The sequence below is a fragment of the Heteronotia binoei genome, unplaced genomic scaffold, assembly GCF_032191835.1.
Source record: "Heteronotia binoei isolate CCM8104 ecotype False Entrance Well unplaced genomic scaffold, APGP_CSIRO_Hbin_v1 ptg000322l, whole genome shotgun sequence".
NCBI classification, from domain to species: Eukaryota; Metazoa; Chordata; class Lepidosauria; order Squamata; family Gekkonidae; genus Heteronotia; species Heteronotia binoei.
The window spans coordinates 187,709-203,825 of record NW_026800016.1 but is presented as its reverse complement, the minus strand read 5'-3'; the positions used below and the strand labels follow the sequence as shown (position 1 = coordinate 203,825).

Sequence of the window (16,117 nt, the reverse complement as noted above, 5' to 3'; positions counted from 1 at the left end):
ATCCAGGCGCCAGCCTCGTGTGGCAGGCAGGTCCTCGTCATAAGAAGGACGGGAGGGTGGATGCCCGCAGGTGTGCCGAGGGGCATCGGGTGCCTTTTTAGAGGGAGCCAAGGAAGGGCCAGGTTGGCTGACTCACCCGCTTCTCTCTAGCCTTCTGTGTTTTCTGCAGCAGGAAGCAGCCGCCAGTGCCTGCCATGCAGGGGTGCGCTCTCTCTTTTCACTCCCCTCCTCTGACCCCACGTCTCTTGCAGGTGAAGCAGGAGTGGGGACTCCCGTCTGTCGGCCACCATGGTTGCCCTGTCCCTCAAGATCAGCATCGGCAATGTGGTCAAGACCATGCAGTTTGAGCCCTCCACCATGGTGTACGATGCCTGCCGAATCATCCGGGAGCGGGTGCCCGAGGCACAGATGGGGCAGCGTAAGTGATGGGCCAACTGGCTGGGTTGGGCCTATGTCCTCACTTCTGACAAGGGAAGACCCCTGGATGCCTTCTGCTTTGGTGGTCTTGTTTCCTGGCGGGAGGCGGGTCCCTTGAAGCCAGAGTGACTTGGGGAGAGGGACCTTCTGGTTGGCATTGTGACTTTAGTCTTTGGGTATTCTCTCTTCAGACTCAGACCCCAGGTGTGGCTGGCTGCTAGAGAGACTGACCTCGGTCACCTTGGGCAGGATTGCCACCGCTGCCTCCTCAGACCTGCTCGTGGCTGCCTGCTTAAGAGGCTGACCTCAGTTGCCTTGGGCAGAATTGCCACTGCTGCCTCCTTTGAACGGTGTCCTGGGAAGGGAAGCAGAATCTCTCTTCTGGGGGGAGGAGCAGCCTGGCGTGGTCTGGATTGGGACCATTCCTCAGGCAGGCTGCTTGTGGAGCTGCAGGGGTGTGCGTGCACACGGAAGCCTCTCTCTGGAATAAAACGTAGTTGGTCTGAAGGGTGTCTGACTGGACTCAGACGTTGTTCTGGCTTAATGCGTTGTTTGTTCTTGCCAGTGACCTAAAGCCTGTACAAGAGTTCATATGTCTGAAGTCCAAAAAGTTGGGCCAGAAATTCTTGGCTTCTGACCTGCAGCCCCAAGGCCCGCAGAGGTACCAGTTGATCAGACTGCCCAAGTGAAAAATCAAGCCTGGTCCTTGTAGAGATCAAAAGTAGCACAAGGAACTCCCTGGCATAACTCCCACCCAGTCCTCATCCTTCTCCCTCAAAGTTTCCCCATGTAAACGAGGGGATCTTGGTATTTCCCCGGTGTCAGAGGCCAGGTGATTTCCTGCATACGGATAACAGTAATAACTGCACGTGACCCATAGCAGGAACTCGGGGGCCCTCCTGACTCCCGTGGGAATCACTTTTCACAAAATGGGTGTCTTCCCATGCAGGTCTGTCTGGAGGTTTTCTGCAGCTGTTGGCTTGGCCCAGAAAGACACATTTGGGTATTGGACGGCTAAGAAGACTGCAGTGGAAGCTGGCGTGTGGGGGGTGGGGGAGAAGAGAGCGATCTGTTCACATTTGCTTGCTTTTTGCGCTGCTTGTTGATCTGACTTCAGCACAGACACTTCAGCAACTTTTCACAGAATCCTAGAGTTGGAAGGTGCCTCCAAGGTCATCTAGCCCAACCCCATGCACAGTGCAGGAAATACCCAAGTATCTCTCCCCACACACCCCCCCCAGTGACCTCTGCTCATGCCCACAAGATAGCAAAACGCCAACAACTCCTCCTGCAGGATCCCTGCGCAAGCTGGCCTGGAGAAGGATTGTTGCTTGACCCTTGGCACAGGCGTGCAGCCAGGCTTCCTTTGTGCCTCTTAGACTCTGTGCCACCACAGCAGCTGGCCTTTATGATTGGCTGCATCCCCGTGGAAGATTCATTTGGGACTGTGCCGTTGTGAGCACTCAAATCACACGTGCTGCGGGCTCAAGGGCACCTTCTCTTTTCCAGCCAGTGACTTCGGCCTGTTTCTGTCAGACGAGGACCCGAAGAAAGGGATCTGGCTGGAAGCTGGGAAGGCTTTGGACTACTACATGCTTCGCAATGGGGTACGACGCCCCTTCCTCAGTCTCCATGGCGGGCCTGGCTCCGTCTTTGCCTCCCCCCCTTGCCTGGTGGCCTTCACCCCCGGCCCCCCCTTTGCCTGCCCATCTGCTGCAGCTGACCTGGCCGGGTCGCCCTGCCTTTTCAGGACACCATGGAATACAAGAAGAAGCAGCGGCCCCTGAAGGTCCGCATGCTGGACGGGACGGTCAAGACCGTCATGGTGGATGATTCCAAGACAGTGACGGACATGCTGATGACCATTTGTGCCCGGATAGGTGAGAGCAAAGGGGGGGGGGGTCAGTGGGCAGGAGGGGCTGCTCCTCACACCCAAAGCCAGTTTCTGCAGAGCACCCTGGGAAAGGATCCTCCTCTCGCTAACTGGGGGTGGGGCATGGCTGAGCGTGTTTCTGGCACATGTTGGCAAGAGCGCTTCTCTCCCCCCCCTCCCCCGGCAGGGATCACTAACCATGACGAGTACTCTCTGGTGCGGGAGATCATGGAGGAGAAGAAGGAGGAGCAGACCGGCACCCTCAAGAAAGACAAGACCCTCCTGCGGGACGAGAAGAAGATGGAGAAGCTGAAGCAGAAGTTGCACACAGATGACGAGCGTGAGTGCGGAAGCGGGGGAGGGGGCAGGCGTTCCCACCCTGTTCACTCCCGCTGATCTGACTGGAAGAGGAGGAGGAGGCGGGCCTTCCTCCCCCTCCGCAGTCCTGGCTGCCTGGCAGAGTGTGCTGGATCTGAGAAGCAAACTGACCTCTGTATCAGGGGCTGGGAGGAAGAGGTTTTTAGAAGGAGCCTGCCAAGAGGCGGTCCAGGGAATTGCAGGCCACTTAGCCTGACATCTGTCGCAGGTAGATTAGTAGAAACGGCTCTTAAAGAGGACATTATTAAGAACATTATCCAGCATGGGATAAGAGGATGGCTCCTTTATTGAGGGGAATAAATGGACACGTGAGCCTTCCATCGTACGGAGTGCAGTGGCCCCTGTGTCCTGTCTCCAGGGCAGAAGGTTGGCTGCCGCGTGAAGCAGAAGGCTGGACTGACCCAGAGGGACTCCTCTTTTGTTCTCATGCTGGGAGCAGGCCCCCTCAGTGTGGGGGGGGGGAGTCATTGGCCCAGGGGGTGTCAGCAAGGCCAAGATGGGGAGGGGCAAAGGGCAGGGTCTGTGAGGGCCCCGAGTGGCTGCCTGCCACGAGAGCTGCCTCTGGGGTTCAGAGGATGTCTCCTGCCCTCCCCTTGGCACAGTGAACTGGCTGGATCATGGGCGCACTCTGCGCGAGCAAGGCATTGAGGACAGTGAAACGCTGCTCCTCCGGCGGAAGTTCTTCTACTCGGACCAGAACGTGGATTCACGAGATCCGGTGCAGCTCAATCTGCTCTACGTGCAGGTGTGTCCCCTCCCCCCCCTCTGGTCCTGGCAAGAGAAGAAGAGGCAGCTGAGCCCTGGGGGAATGGAGTCCCTGAACCCAGGAGGGAGAGGTCAAGGGGCTTTCCTCCCCCCCACCCCACCCCAGCTGCCTTCCTGGGCCTTTCTCGGGGGGAATGGAGATGCAGCCTGGAAGGAGAGGTCAAGGCGCTGTTCTCCCCGCTCTCCCCCTTTCCCCCTGCAGGCCCGAGATGACATCCTGAATGGCTCCCACCCCGTCTCCTTCGACAAGGCCTGTGAGTTTGCAGGATACCAGTGTCAGATCCAGTTTGGCCCTCATAACGAGCAGAAGCACAAGCCAGGATTCTTGGAGTGAGTGCGGCTGGCCCTGCAGCAGGGGCCTGGCCCAGGGTGGGGTGGGGGGGATGCAGGCTCCCTCCCTGGGGAATGTTTATGGATGTCATCTCCCCCCCACCCCCTGTGGTTTGGGCCACTCCTTTTGTCACCAGGGGAGGCCTTTGAGCAGGGCCGCCGGGCTCCACCTCCCAGGGGCTCAGGTCTCTTTCTCCCTCCTGACAGTCTGAAGGATTTCCTGCCCAAGGAGTATATCAAACAGAAGGGGGAGCGCAAGATTTTCATGGTGAGTGCAGTGGGCAGTGAAGGGCTTCTGGGGAGCCCTGGTTTCCCCCAGCCACCTTCCGCTCCTGCTGTGGGTGGTGGGAGGTGTCTGCAGGCAGCCTGTTCTCTGAACGCCTCTTGCGTGCCTCACGCAGGGATGCAAGAGCGGCTGCAGCTGGGTTCCTCCAGTGCCTGAGCGGGGGGGGGGGCCTATGCCCAGTGCAAGGAGGGCTCCTTGGGCAGCTGGGCTCGTGGGGGTGGGGAGTGTGCTGCAGCCGGAGGGGAGGCTTCAGAGGGCTTCTCCGCTTGCTCCTCCTGCAGGCCCACAAGAACTGCGGCAACATGAGTGAGATTGAGGCAAAGGTGCGCTACGTGAAGTTGGCCCGCTCCCTCAAGACCTACGGGGTCTCCTTTTTCTTGGTCAAGGTGAGGTGTGGGCTGCTCTAGGGCAGAGGGAGGGGCCCTGCTGCCAGCATGGAGACATCTGCCCAGGCTCAGTGGGAGGGCCTCTGCTTGGCGCACAGAAGGTCCCCGGTTCAGTCCCCAGCGGCAGCAGCATCTCCAGCGAAAAGGACCAGGCAGGAGACGAGGGGAAAGACCTTTCTCTGCCTGGGACCCTGGAGGGAGAGCTGCTGCTGCTGTCAGTCTGAGCGGACAAGGCTGATGCTGAGGGATCAACGGACGTGATTCCGTGTGAAGGCAGCTTTGTGTGCATCGCTCTGGAGCACTTGGTGGGGGGGGGGGTGGCAGCGCCTTCTACCTGGGCCCTCTGCTGTGTTGTGGGCATCCCCCTGCATGGCCCGTGCTGTCTGGCTGGCAGGCTGGGAAGCTGCAGCAGCAGGGACGGGCAGGCGGGTGGCCTCATCTCTTCTCTTGTTGCCTGCAGGAGAAGATGAAGGGGAAGAACAAGCTGGTCCCCCGCCTGCTGGGCATCACCAAGGAGTGCGTCATGCGGGTGGACGAGAAGACCAAGGAGGTCATTCAGGAGTGGAACCTCACCAACATCAAGCGCTGGGCCGCCTCTCCCAAAAGCTTCACGCTGGTAATTCCCCCTCTGCCCCGAGGAGGAGTCCTGGCCAGGTGCCTTTTTTCTGCAGGGCCTCCCTCTCATTGTCCCCTCCGCCTGCCCTGGGGGGAGGAGGGAGGAGGGGCTCGTGGGGGGCGTTTCCACGGAGAGAGCTGCGGCCACGGGACCTGTGGCTTTTGCTTGGTTGTGGCAGGATTTTGGGGATTATCAGGATGGCTACTACTCTGTGCAGACGACAGAAGGGGAACAAATCGCCCAGCTCATTGCCGGCTACATCGACATCATCTTGAAGAAGGTGAGGAAGGAGGCCCTGGAGAGGCTGGGGGTCTGTTGCTGCTGCCGGTTGTGGGGGCAGAGCCTGGGGGGGGGGGCTGTCTGCCAGCTGCCAAAAGGGGCTTGGTTGTCACAAAGCGCTGGGCTGGCTGGGCGTGACGTCTGGCCCGGACTGTGAGGCTGCGGCCACGTCCATCCGTCAAGTGGCGCTGCTGGGGTCAGACTCCCTGCCTCCTACGGCAGCCAGGCAGGCCTTGTCCTGCCTCTGTGAGCCAGGCTGAGCCCCTGGCAGCATCTCCAGTGAGGAGGATCCGGTGCCACCAGGGGAGACGGGCTTTCAGGCTCAGGGGGTCCTTGGGGTGCTGGGCAGGGGGCGTTCTGACTCCCTCTCTGGCCCACAGAAGAAGAGCAAGGACCACTTTGGGCTGGAGGGGGATGAGGAATCCACCATGCTTGAGGACTCTGTCTCTCCCAAAAAGTAAGGCGGGGCAGGGGGGCGGCAGGGAGGCACCGCTGGGGAGGGGGGGGGCAGGGCTGTCAGTTTGCTGCTTCTCCCGCCTGGCAGGTCCACGGTGCTGCAGCAGCAGTTCAACCAGGTGAACAAGGTGGAGCACGGCTCGGTGGCCCTTCCTGCCATCATCCGTCCCGGAGCGGGAGGGCCGGAGAACTTCCAGATGGGCACCATGCCCCAGGCCCAGCAGCAGGTGACCAGCGGCCAGATGCACCGCGGGCACATGCCCCCTCTGGTAAGGGCCCTGGGCACCCCCTCCCTCTCTCCCTCCACCCCTCCCTCCCGCCTCAAGCACCGCCTCCTTCTCTTGCAGACCTCCGCCCAGCAGGCCTTGACGGGCACCATCAACTCCAGCATGCAGGCCGTGCACGCCGCCCAGTCCAACCTGGACGACTTTGAGACTCTGCCTCCCCTGGGACAGGATGCGGTGAGTGGGACGGGGCCGAGGGGGGGCTGGAGAAGTCTGCTCCCTCTCTCTCGGTCTCCCCCAGTGGGCTTGACTGCCTCTCCTTCCCCGCTCTCCGTTGCAGGCCTCCAAAGCCTGGCGCAAGAACAAGATGGATGAATCCAAGCACGAGATCCACTCCCAGGTGGACGCCATCACTGCGGGCACCGCCTCCGTGGTGAACCTGACGGCGGGGGACCCTGCTGAGACGGACTACACTGCTGTGGGCTGCGCCGTCACCACCATCTCCTCCAACCTGACAGAGATGTCCAAGGGGGTCAAGCTGCTGGCGGCACTCATGGAGGATGAGGGGGGCAACGGGCGGCAGCTCCTCCAGGCGGCAAAGAACCTGGCCGGAGCCGTCTCTGAGCTGCTGAAGACTGCACAGCCGGCCAGCACGGAGGTGAGCGGGGCGGGGGGAGGGGCGGGCTGCGCAGACAGGCATCAGGCACAACCTCTTCCCCCCCCCCCCAGGGGAAAGCTTGACCTCTCGAGACAAACGTGAGTTTGGGCTGGCGTGAAGAAGCAGTTGCGTTTGTTGGGAGAGGGAGGAAGGGGGGGGCATGTGGGGCAGGAGGAGGCATTTCTCAGTTCCCTTCCTTGTGCAGGGGCTTGGACTAGATGATCCTTGTGGCCCCTACCCACTCTGTGGTCCTGTGATTCTAGCTCAGGGGTGGGGAACTGTTTTTCTGCCAAGGGCCATTTGGATATTTATAACATCAAAGATTTCAGGTTTTCATGGCTGGTAACATCATTAGGGTTTGTAGAATCTTTCGGGCTCAAGTGCCGTGTTCTACTGGAGAAAGTTTTCCTTCCAGACGTTTCGTTTCGTTCTCAGCTGCGGAGAACATCCTCAGTGGCGTTGCAGCCGGAGCAGGCGCTCTGACCTTGGCTGCTGTGCATTGACTCACTGCACAGCAGCCAAGAAGGTCTGAGCGCCTGCTCCGGCTGCAACGCCACTGAGGATGTTCTCCACAGCTGAGAACGAAACATCTGGAAGGAAAACTTTCTCCAGTAGAACACGGCACTTGAGCCCGAAAGATTCTACAAACCCTAATTTATAACATCATTTGCGGGCCATACAAAATTATCAACTTAAAAAACAGTGCTCCGCTAAGGGAGAACGATTCAGGCTGGCAAAATTAATGCAAATAACTGGTTTTTTATTTGAAGTCTTGTGGGGAGAGCCTAATTTGGCACAGCCACTCACCCCTGGCCCGCTGCCCTAGACCCATACCTAGGTTCAGCAGGAACTCACTAGCATATTAGAACAACCCCCCCTAATATTAGCAAATTAGGCCATGCCATCTGGGATAATCAAGGGACCGTCTCTCCCTATATGAACCCCAGAGAGCACTGAGGTCAGCTGGAAAAAACTTGCTGACTATCCCCGGACCAAGAGAGGTGAAGTTGCAATGCACCCGCAATCGGGCCTTCTCCTCTGTGGCCCCGAGCTTATGGAACCAACTTCCAGAGGAAATGCGGGCCCTGCGGGATCTTGAACAATTCCGCAGGGCCTGCAAGACTTTCCTCTTCCGACTGGCTTTCGATGATGTAGAAAATTAAGTACTAATGATACCGCCATCATAATAAAGAACAAATAGCAATAGCATTAGCACTTTTATAACTGTAATTAATTTTAAATCTATTAGAATTTTAATGTTGAATGTAACCTTGTTTTTATACAATGGAATGTTACTGTTACTGTTAGCCGCCCTGAGCCTGCCCCGGCGGGGAGGGCGGGATATAAATAAAATTATCTAATCTAATCTAATCTAAATCTATCTAAATTGACCATGTGGTAGCTGGCTCCCACCCCTGCCTCCCTCCCTTCATGCGGAAACTGCAGCTGCTCCCACCATGTGGGGGGGGGGGAAGGGAAGTAAAGGAATGAGGGGGAAACGTGACTTTTCCAGGCCCCACAGTGATCCTGGCCAGCCAGCTGGGCCCTGGGGAGGCCGCTGCACGTGCGACTGGGCCCCACGATCCTCACCGGCCACAGCTCAGCCTGCCCTGGCAATCCCCAAGGGCCAGACGTTCCCCACCCCTGTCTAGCGGAATCGTGTTGTGACTTTGGGGTGAAAAGTATCCCCTCACTGTTTTCTCTAACGGCATCGCCAGGGCTGGGCTGATGGCCTTGGGAGACGTTTGCGGGTGTCCAAGGAGCACGGCCAGGAGGCAGTTGGTGGTGCTTGCTTGGCAGGCAGGGCTGACTGAGACCCCCTGAGCCCTCCTCCTCCTCCCTGGCTGTGCTTGTGGGATGGGCAGCCCACCTGGATCCCTGCAGCCAACTCAGTCGAGGAGGACCCTGAGCAGCACTCAGCTGTGGAAGCCATCTTGGATCAGACCCCCACAGTCCAGCACTCTGCGTCACAGTGGCCAAAAAACCCAGGTGCCATCAGGAGGTCTACCAGTGGGGCCAGGACACTAGAAACCCTCCCACTGTGCCTCCCCAAGCGCCTAGAATACAGATCATCACTTGCCCCAGACATAAGAACATAAGAGAAGCCCTGTTGGATCAGGCCAGTGGCCCATCCAGTCCAACCCTCTGTGTCACACAGTGGCCAAAAACTCCCAGGTGCCCTCAGGAGGGGCCACCAGTGGGGCCAGGACACTAGAAGCCCTTGCACTCTGCCCCCCCCCCCCAGCACCCAGAATACAGATCATCACTGCCCCAGACATAAGAACATAAGAGAAGCCATGTTGGATCAGGTCAGTGGCCCATCCAGTCTGACACTCTATGTCACACAGTGGCCAAAACCCCCAGGTGCCATCAGGAGGTCCACCAGTGGGGCCAGGGCTCTAGAAGCCCTCCTACTGTTGCCCCCCCCCCAAGCACCCAGAATACAGATCATCACTGCCCCAGACATAAGAACATAAGAGAAGCCATGTTGGATCAGGCCAAGGACCCATCCTGTGTCACACAGTGGCCAAAACCTCCAGGTGCCATCAGGAGGTCCATCAGTGGGGCCAGAACTCCTGAAGCCCTCCCACTGCTGCCCTCCCCCCAAGCAGCCAGAATACAGAGCATCTCTGCCGCAGACAGAGAGTTCCAATGATAAGCTGTGGCTAATAGCCACTGATGGACCTCTGCTCCAGATGCTTATCTGGTCCCCTCTTGAAGCTGGCTATGCTTGTAGCTGCCACCACCTCCTGTGGCAGTGAATCCCACGTGCTAGTCCCCCTTTGTCTTCAGCCCTTTTCCCAAGAAGGAGTCAGGAAGTGTCTGGGTTCATCTCCCGCCCAGGGGTGACGAAAGCAGCCACAGGCAGGCCCTGGGGACGGGATGCTCTCTTGGGGCAGGTGGATGAGGGGCTTCAGGAGGCAGGGGTCCCCTCCCTGGCGGCTGCTGGCCCTTACCCTGCCCCATCTCCTCCAGCCCCGGCAGAACCTCTTGCAAGCAGCCGGCGCGGTGGGACAGACAAGCGGAGAGCTGTTGCAGCAGATTGGGGAGAGTGACACGGACCCCCATTTCCAGGTGAGCTGTGTGTCCTTCCCGGCCATGCGGGCAGCAGAAGGAAGCCTCCCAAGAGCAACATGTGGGTGCGGGGGTGATGCTGCGGGGGTGGGACTTGGCCCAGTAACGACATCTTGTGTGTTGTGGATTCCTGCGCAGATTGTGGAGAGCCGGCGCACCCGGACCCTGTCTGCCCCCGAGCCCAAGACGGTAAAGGAGCCCGGAAGGGCGGCGGCTCTCGTGGCATCTCCTGGCCCGGGGCTGTTGGCAAAGGGAACTGGCAGCTGCTGCTGCTGCTGCTGCTGGTTCTCCAGAGCAGGGTGGGGCTGGGCTCCCTCTGCTGCGGGGGCTTCTGCGGCTGCGTCCAAGGAGGAGGTGGCACTGCTGCTGCCGCTGCTGCTCCCTTCGCTTAGGGGGCCCCTCCCAAATCCTGACTCTTTGCGCTATAAATGGGGTCCAGGCTGCCAGAGAGCTCAGCAGGGTGTTGCCTCCACCCCGCCCCGCAAACTCAGCCCAGTCCCAGTGGAAAGGACGGGAGAGCTCCTTTGTGTTGTGGATCAGTCATATATGAACATGTGAAGCTGCCTTCTACTGAATCAGAGCCCCCTGGGTCCATCAAAGTCAGTCTGGTCTAGTCAGACTGGCAGCAGCTCTCCAGGGTCTCAAGCTGAGGCTTTTCACGCCTATTTGCCTGGACCCTTTTGAGTTGGAGATGCTGGGGATTGAACCTGGGACCTTCTGCTTACCAAGCAGATGCTCTACCACGGAGCCACTGTCCCTCCCCAAAGAGAGCCATTGTGTCATATGAACTGAAGCTGCCTTCTACTGAATCAGGCCCGCCTGGGCCCATCAAAGTCAGTCTGGTCTACTCAGACTGGCAGCGGCTCTCCAGGGTCTCAAGTGGAGGTTTTTCACGCCTACTTGCCTGGACCCTTTTGAGTTGGAGATGCCAGGGATTGAACCTGGGACCTTCTGCTTACCTTAGTTAGTTAAAACAATTTTATTTAGTAACATATGGTAACAATATCTATTTCTTACATCATTAATAACTTCTTTTTATCTATCCCATATATTACTTTCTAACCACCCCTCTCCCCATTACTTGACCCCTGGTGTTATTTACTTAAAATACTAATATTTAAAGGTATCCTTAACTAATAAAAACAAAGATTAATATTAGGATTTGTAGAATCTTTCGGGCTCAAGTGCCGTGTTCTACTGGAGAAAGTTTTCCTCCGTGTTCTACTGGAGAAAGATTAATATTCTTCTTCCTTCATTATCAAAAATTGTCCAATGTCCTTTTATTTTCCACTCTTTTTCTACATATCTTCTAAACTTTTTCCACTCCATCTTAAAAACTTCTAAGTCATAGTCTCTTAAAATTCTTGTTAATTTGTCCATTTCACTCCATGTCATAACTTTTATAATCCAATCCCATTTTTCTGGTATTTTTTCTTGCTTCCACAGCTGCGCATACAATGTCCTAGCAGCTGAGAGCAAGTACCAAATTATAGTTCTATCTTCTTTTGGAAATTTTTCCATTTGTAATCCCAACAGGAAAGTCTCTGCAACTTTCTTAAATTCGTATCCCAAGATCCTAGAAATTTCTTGTTGAATCATCTGCCAGTACTTTTTTGCACTTTCACAAGTCCACCACATATGGTAGAAAGAACCTTCATGTTTTTTACATTTCCAACATCTGTCTGGCATCTTATTGTTCATCTTTGCCAACTTTTTAGGAGTCATATACCATCTATACATCATTTTAAAACAGTTTTCTTTAATACTATGACACTTCGAAAGCTTTATAGAATTCTTCCACAAATATTCCCAAGTTTCCATCTGTATTTCTTTATTTACATTAATTGCCCACTTAATCATTTGAGATTTCACTACTTCATCTTCCGTAAACCATTTTAAGAGTAATTTATATAATTTTGAAATTAATATTTCATTGTCTCCAAGCAGAACTTTTTCCATTTCTGTTTGGTTTTTTCTTATTCCTTCAGTTTTAATATCATTTTCCACCAAGCTCTTTATTTGTTGCATTTGGAACCAATCATATTTATTATTCAGCTCTTCAGTTTTCAATTCTGTTTTGCCACTTTGTATTTTTAATAGTTGATTATATGACAACCACTTTTCTTCACCTGTCTCAGCTGTTATTTTTATTACTTCCGCTGGCACTATCCATAACGGTTCTCTCATCCCCATATTTCTTATATTTACCAAATTGTTTCTTATATAATGATGAGAGAAAAAATCATCCATCTTTTTCTTCCCATAGTACATATAAGCGTGCCAGCCAAATTTATTTCCATGACCGTCCAACGCTAAGAGTTCTTTGTTTAACAGTGTCACCCATTCTTTTATCCACACTAAACAAACTGCTTCATGATATAGTTTTAAATCTGGTAATTGGAATCTTCCTCTCTCTTTTGCATCTGTTAAAATTTTCATTTTGATCCTTGGTTTCTTCCCAGCCCACACAAACTCTGAAATTTTCCTTTGCCATTTATTAAATTGTTTACTGTCTTTCACAATCTGAATAGTTTGAAACAAATACATTATTCTTGGCAGAATATTCATCTTAATGGCAGCTATTCTGCCAAGCAATGACAAATTAAGTTTATTCCATTTTATCATATCTTCATCCATTTTACGCCATAGCTTCTCATCATTGTTTTTAAACAAATCAATATTCTTCATTGTTATCGCCACACTCAAATATTTTACCTTAGAGGTAACTTCACAACCCCTTAGCTTCTGCAGCTTTTGTTTGCTTACTTGCATATTTTTACATAGAAGTTTTGATTTTTCTTTATTAATATAAAGTCCCGCCAGTTCTCCATATTCTTGTATTTTAGCTAACAACAAAGGTGTTACTTGTATGGGATTTTCATTTATAAAAATATCATCTGCAAATGCCCTGTATTTATAAGTAAATCCTTTTACTTTTAATCCTTCTATTTCTTTGTCTTCTTGGATTTGCATCAGTAAGATTTCAAGAGTCATTATAAACAACAGTGGGGAAAGCGGACAGCCTCGTCTTGTACCTTTGCTAATTATCATGTCTTCTGTAAGATCTGCATTTTTACATAGCCTTACACGTTGTTCAGTATATATTGCTTTTATCATCCTTATAAAGTTTTCCCCCAACTCCATTTTCTCCATTACTGCAAACATAAAGTCCCAGTTTAAATTATCAAATGCTTTCTCTGCATCCGCAAAGAATAATGCAACTTCCTTTTCTGGATGCCTTTCATAATATTCCACGATATTTACAACAGTTCTAATATTGTCTCTTATTTGCCTTTTGGGAAGAAACCCCGCTTGATCCTCCTTTATAAAATTTATCAAATGATGTTTAAGCCATTCTGCCAATATTCTTGTAGATATTTTATAATCATTATTTAATAGTGAAATTGGTCTATAATTTTTTATATTCGTGACTATCTTCTTTTGGAATCAAAGAAATAACAGCTTCTTTCCATGTATTTGGTATTTTTATTCTTATAATGTTCATCAATTTCTGAAGTTTCGGTATTAATTCCTCTTTGAAGATTTTATAAAATTTAGCTGTACATCCATCTGGCCCAGGTGCCTTTCCATTTTTCATTGCATTAATCGCTGCTTCAATTTCTATTTTTTCAATTGGATCATTCAAAACTTTTTTCATATTTTCTGTTAAGGGTGCTATTTTAATATTTTGTAAATACGTTTCCATTTTTTCTTTCTTTATTTTAACACTCTTAAATAATTTAGCATAGTAATTAAAGAATTCTCTTTTTATTCCTTCCTGATCTACCAACTCTCTTCCATCAACCACAATTTTATTAATAATTTTACTTTCTTTTTTCTCAGTTGCCAGGCCAAATACTTTCCAGGTTTATTTGCTCCCTCAAAAGATTTCTGCAGTAATCTTTTTAGATTCCATTCCAGTTCTTTATTTAACAAATGTCTCATTTGTGTTTGTAATATTGTAATCTCCCTCATGATTTTCTTTTTCCCTGGTCTTTTTCTCAGTTCCCCTTCTTTTTTTTAAATTTCATTTTGAATGTCCAACATCTGTTTTTCTTTTGCCCTCTTGTCTTTATTATTCAATGTAATCAGTGTTCCTCTCATTACTGCTTTATAAGCATCCCACACCGTCTGAAATTCTATATCTTCTTTATCATTTATTTGGAAGAAAACTTTAGTTGCATTTTCTAGAGATGTCACTATTTCTTTATTCTGTAGTAAATCTTCATTTAATCTCCATCTTCTCGACTTTTAGACAATTTTGTAATCCACATTATTGGGTTATGATCAGCCCCTATTTTAGGTAAAATCTCTATTTTCTTTGTTATAAGGCCTAAATCCTTAGTGCCCCACAACATGTCAATTCTGGAAGAAGTATTATGTCTTGCTGAAAAGAAGGTATAGTCTCGTACTTCAGGGTTAAATTTTCTCCATATATCTTCCAGGTTTTCTTGTTTGACCAATTCAAAAAAAGACTTTGGCAATTTTCCTTCCTTATTATTTTTTCCCCAGAACTATACAGTGTATTCTGGATTGTTCCATTAAAATCCTCCATTATCAAAACTTGATCAAATGTCACTTCATCAAATTGTTGTATAATGTCTTTAAAAAAAGCATCCTTTGCTCCATTTGGTACATACAGTCCCAATAACAACTTTTTTTTGCATTTAACATTATTTCTACTGCTACAAATCTTCCATTTTTATCTTTAAACACTAATTTCGGCTCCAATTCTTGTTTAATATAAAAAATCACTCCCCTTTTCTTCTGTTCAGCCAGTGAATGAAATTCTAGTCCCAATTGCTTATTCCATAAAAATTTATAATCCTTTTGTTTGATATGTACTTCTTGTAAACAAATTACATTACAATTTTGCTTTTTAATCCAATGAAACACTGCCTTTCTTTTTTGTGGTGAATTTAGTCCATTTACATTCCAAGATAATAATTTGTAATCCATCATGGTGCAAATTCTTTATGTTCTTCACAAAATCTACGCAGTTCCTGTGTGTTTGTAATTGTAATCCATTTTCCTTGAAATTCAAAGCTCAAATGAGGTATTATCCATCTATACCTCATTTCATTGTCCCATAATTTTTCTGTCAGTTTCTTGTATGCTCTTCTGTCATTTATCACTTGTCTTGGCAACTCCTTAATAATTCTTACTCTGCTGCCTCCCGCTATCAATGTCTTTTCAAAGTTTTTATTCATGATCTTTCCCACCATTTCTTTTGTCATATATCTTATAACCACATCTCTTGGTAGATTATTTTTTTTGGCACAAAGTGAGTTCACTCTATACATTGTTAATTTTAAATTGGAATGTTTTAATTTAAATGTTGATTTTAAAATTTGTTGTGTAACTCATTGTATAGACTGATTATGTTGTTAGCCGCCCTGAGCCTGCTTCGGCGGGGAGGGCGGGATATAAATAAAATGTTATTATTATACATATAGTCATACATATTTCTAGTCCCTTCAGGATCTTCCTCCAAAAATTCCACAATTTTTTATTATATATTCTTTCAAATCAGTTTCTTCATCAGGTACTCCTCTCAGACGGATCTGGGTCTCCATCAATTTGCAGTCATGAATTGCCACTTTTTCTTGTATTTTTAACAAGGTGGAATCATGTACTTTCACTCTCCCTTCCTCCTCTTACACGTTCTTTGATGTTACCACAGTCTCATTTCTGAGATCTTCTATATCATTTTTTAGCTCTTAAATGTCTTTTCTAATTTCTTTTTTGGAAGCAGTTATCTCCTTTATCCCTTTCATTATCCTGGCTTCCATTGCACCTAATTGGTCCTGCATTTTCTCCAGTGAAGCAGTCGTTGCACAGGTTTGCTTGTGGTCTGACATGTAAAAACACCAAAAATTTTGACCTCACCAAATTAAATTTCAACTATCAGGTTTAAAAGAGTGAAGCTTGCTTTCTTCAATACGGCTAATTTCGCTGTCCTCAGAGCCTCCTGGGCTCAGATATTAATTTTTAAAGTTTTTATTTTCTCCAAAATGGCGGTCGCGACTTTCTGCCTCACTTTTAAAAAAATTTCTTCTTTTTTCTCTAGAGGCTTATAAAATAGTTATTAACAATAATGTCCAGTAGCATTTACCTTATAAACGTCACCTCTGTCGGCTCCCCAATTTTTAATGTCCCGAACACTTTAAACATTTTATTTAAACTTTAGCCTCCTGGGCCGCCGATGTTTTTTGATGATATTATAGTCCTAGAGTAGGCTGGCTGCTTCGATGATGTCCCTTTTCCATCCAATGCTTCCTGCTTTACTTGCCACCAAATCCCGTTTTCGCTGGTAGAGAGATCTCACGATACTTGACGTATTTCCTGTGTTGACTGTGGGAGCTGCAATTCTA

At 50.0% G+C, this 16,117-nt stretch overlaps 1 protein-coding gene across 1 annotated transcript in view; it reads left to right on the top strand.

Moving 5' to 3' along the window:
* Positions 1–247: 247 nt before the first annotated feature.
* TLN1 (talin 1) overlaps positions 248–16,117 on the top strand; it is a 74,573-nt gene continuing 58,703 nt past the window's right edge. Inside the window, exons 1-15 of the mRNA XM_060263529.1 lie at positions 248–418; positions 1,927–2,024; positions 2,168–2,297; positions 2,478–2,630; positions 3,271–3,413; positions 3,636–3,763; positions 3,971–4,031; positions 4,331–4,435; positions 4,896–5,051; positions 5,230–5,331; positions 5,711–5,787; positions 5,875–6,055; positions 6,134–6,247; positions 6,351–6,668; positions 9,645–9,743. Of these exons, the coding sequence (XP_060119512.1) occupies positions 289–418; positions 1,927–2,024; positions 2,168–2,297; positions 2,478–2,630; positions 3,271–3,413; positions 3,636–3,763; positions 3,971–4,031; positions 4,331–4,435; positions 4,896–5,051; positions 5,230–5,331; positions 5,711–5,787; positions 5,875–6,055; positions 6,134–6,247; positions 6,351–6,668; positions 9,645–9,743 (1,995 nt within the window). The 5' untranslated portion in view covers positions 248–288. The remainder of the gene's footprint in view (positions 419–1,926; positions 2,025–2,167; positions 2,298–2,477; positions 2,631–3,270; positions 3,414–3,635; positions 3,764–3,970; positions 4,032–4,330; positions 4,436–4,895; positions 5,052–5,229; positions 5,332–5,710; positions 5,788–5,874; positions 6,056–6,133; positions 6,248–6,350; positions 6,669–9,644; positions 9,744–16,117) is intronic.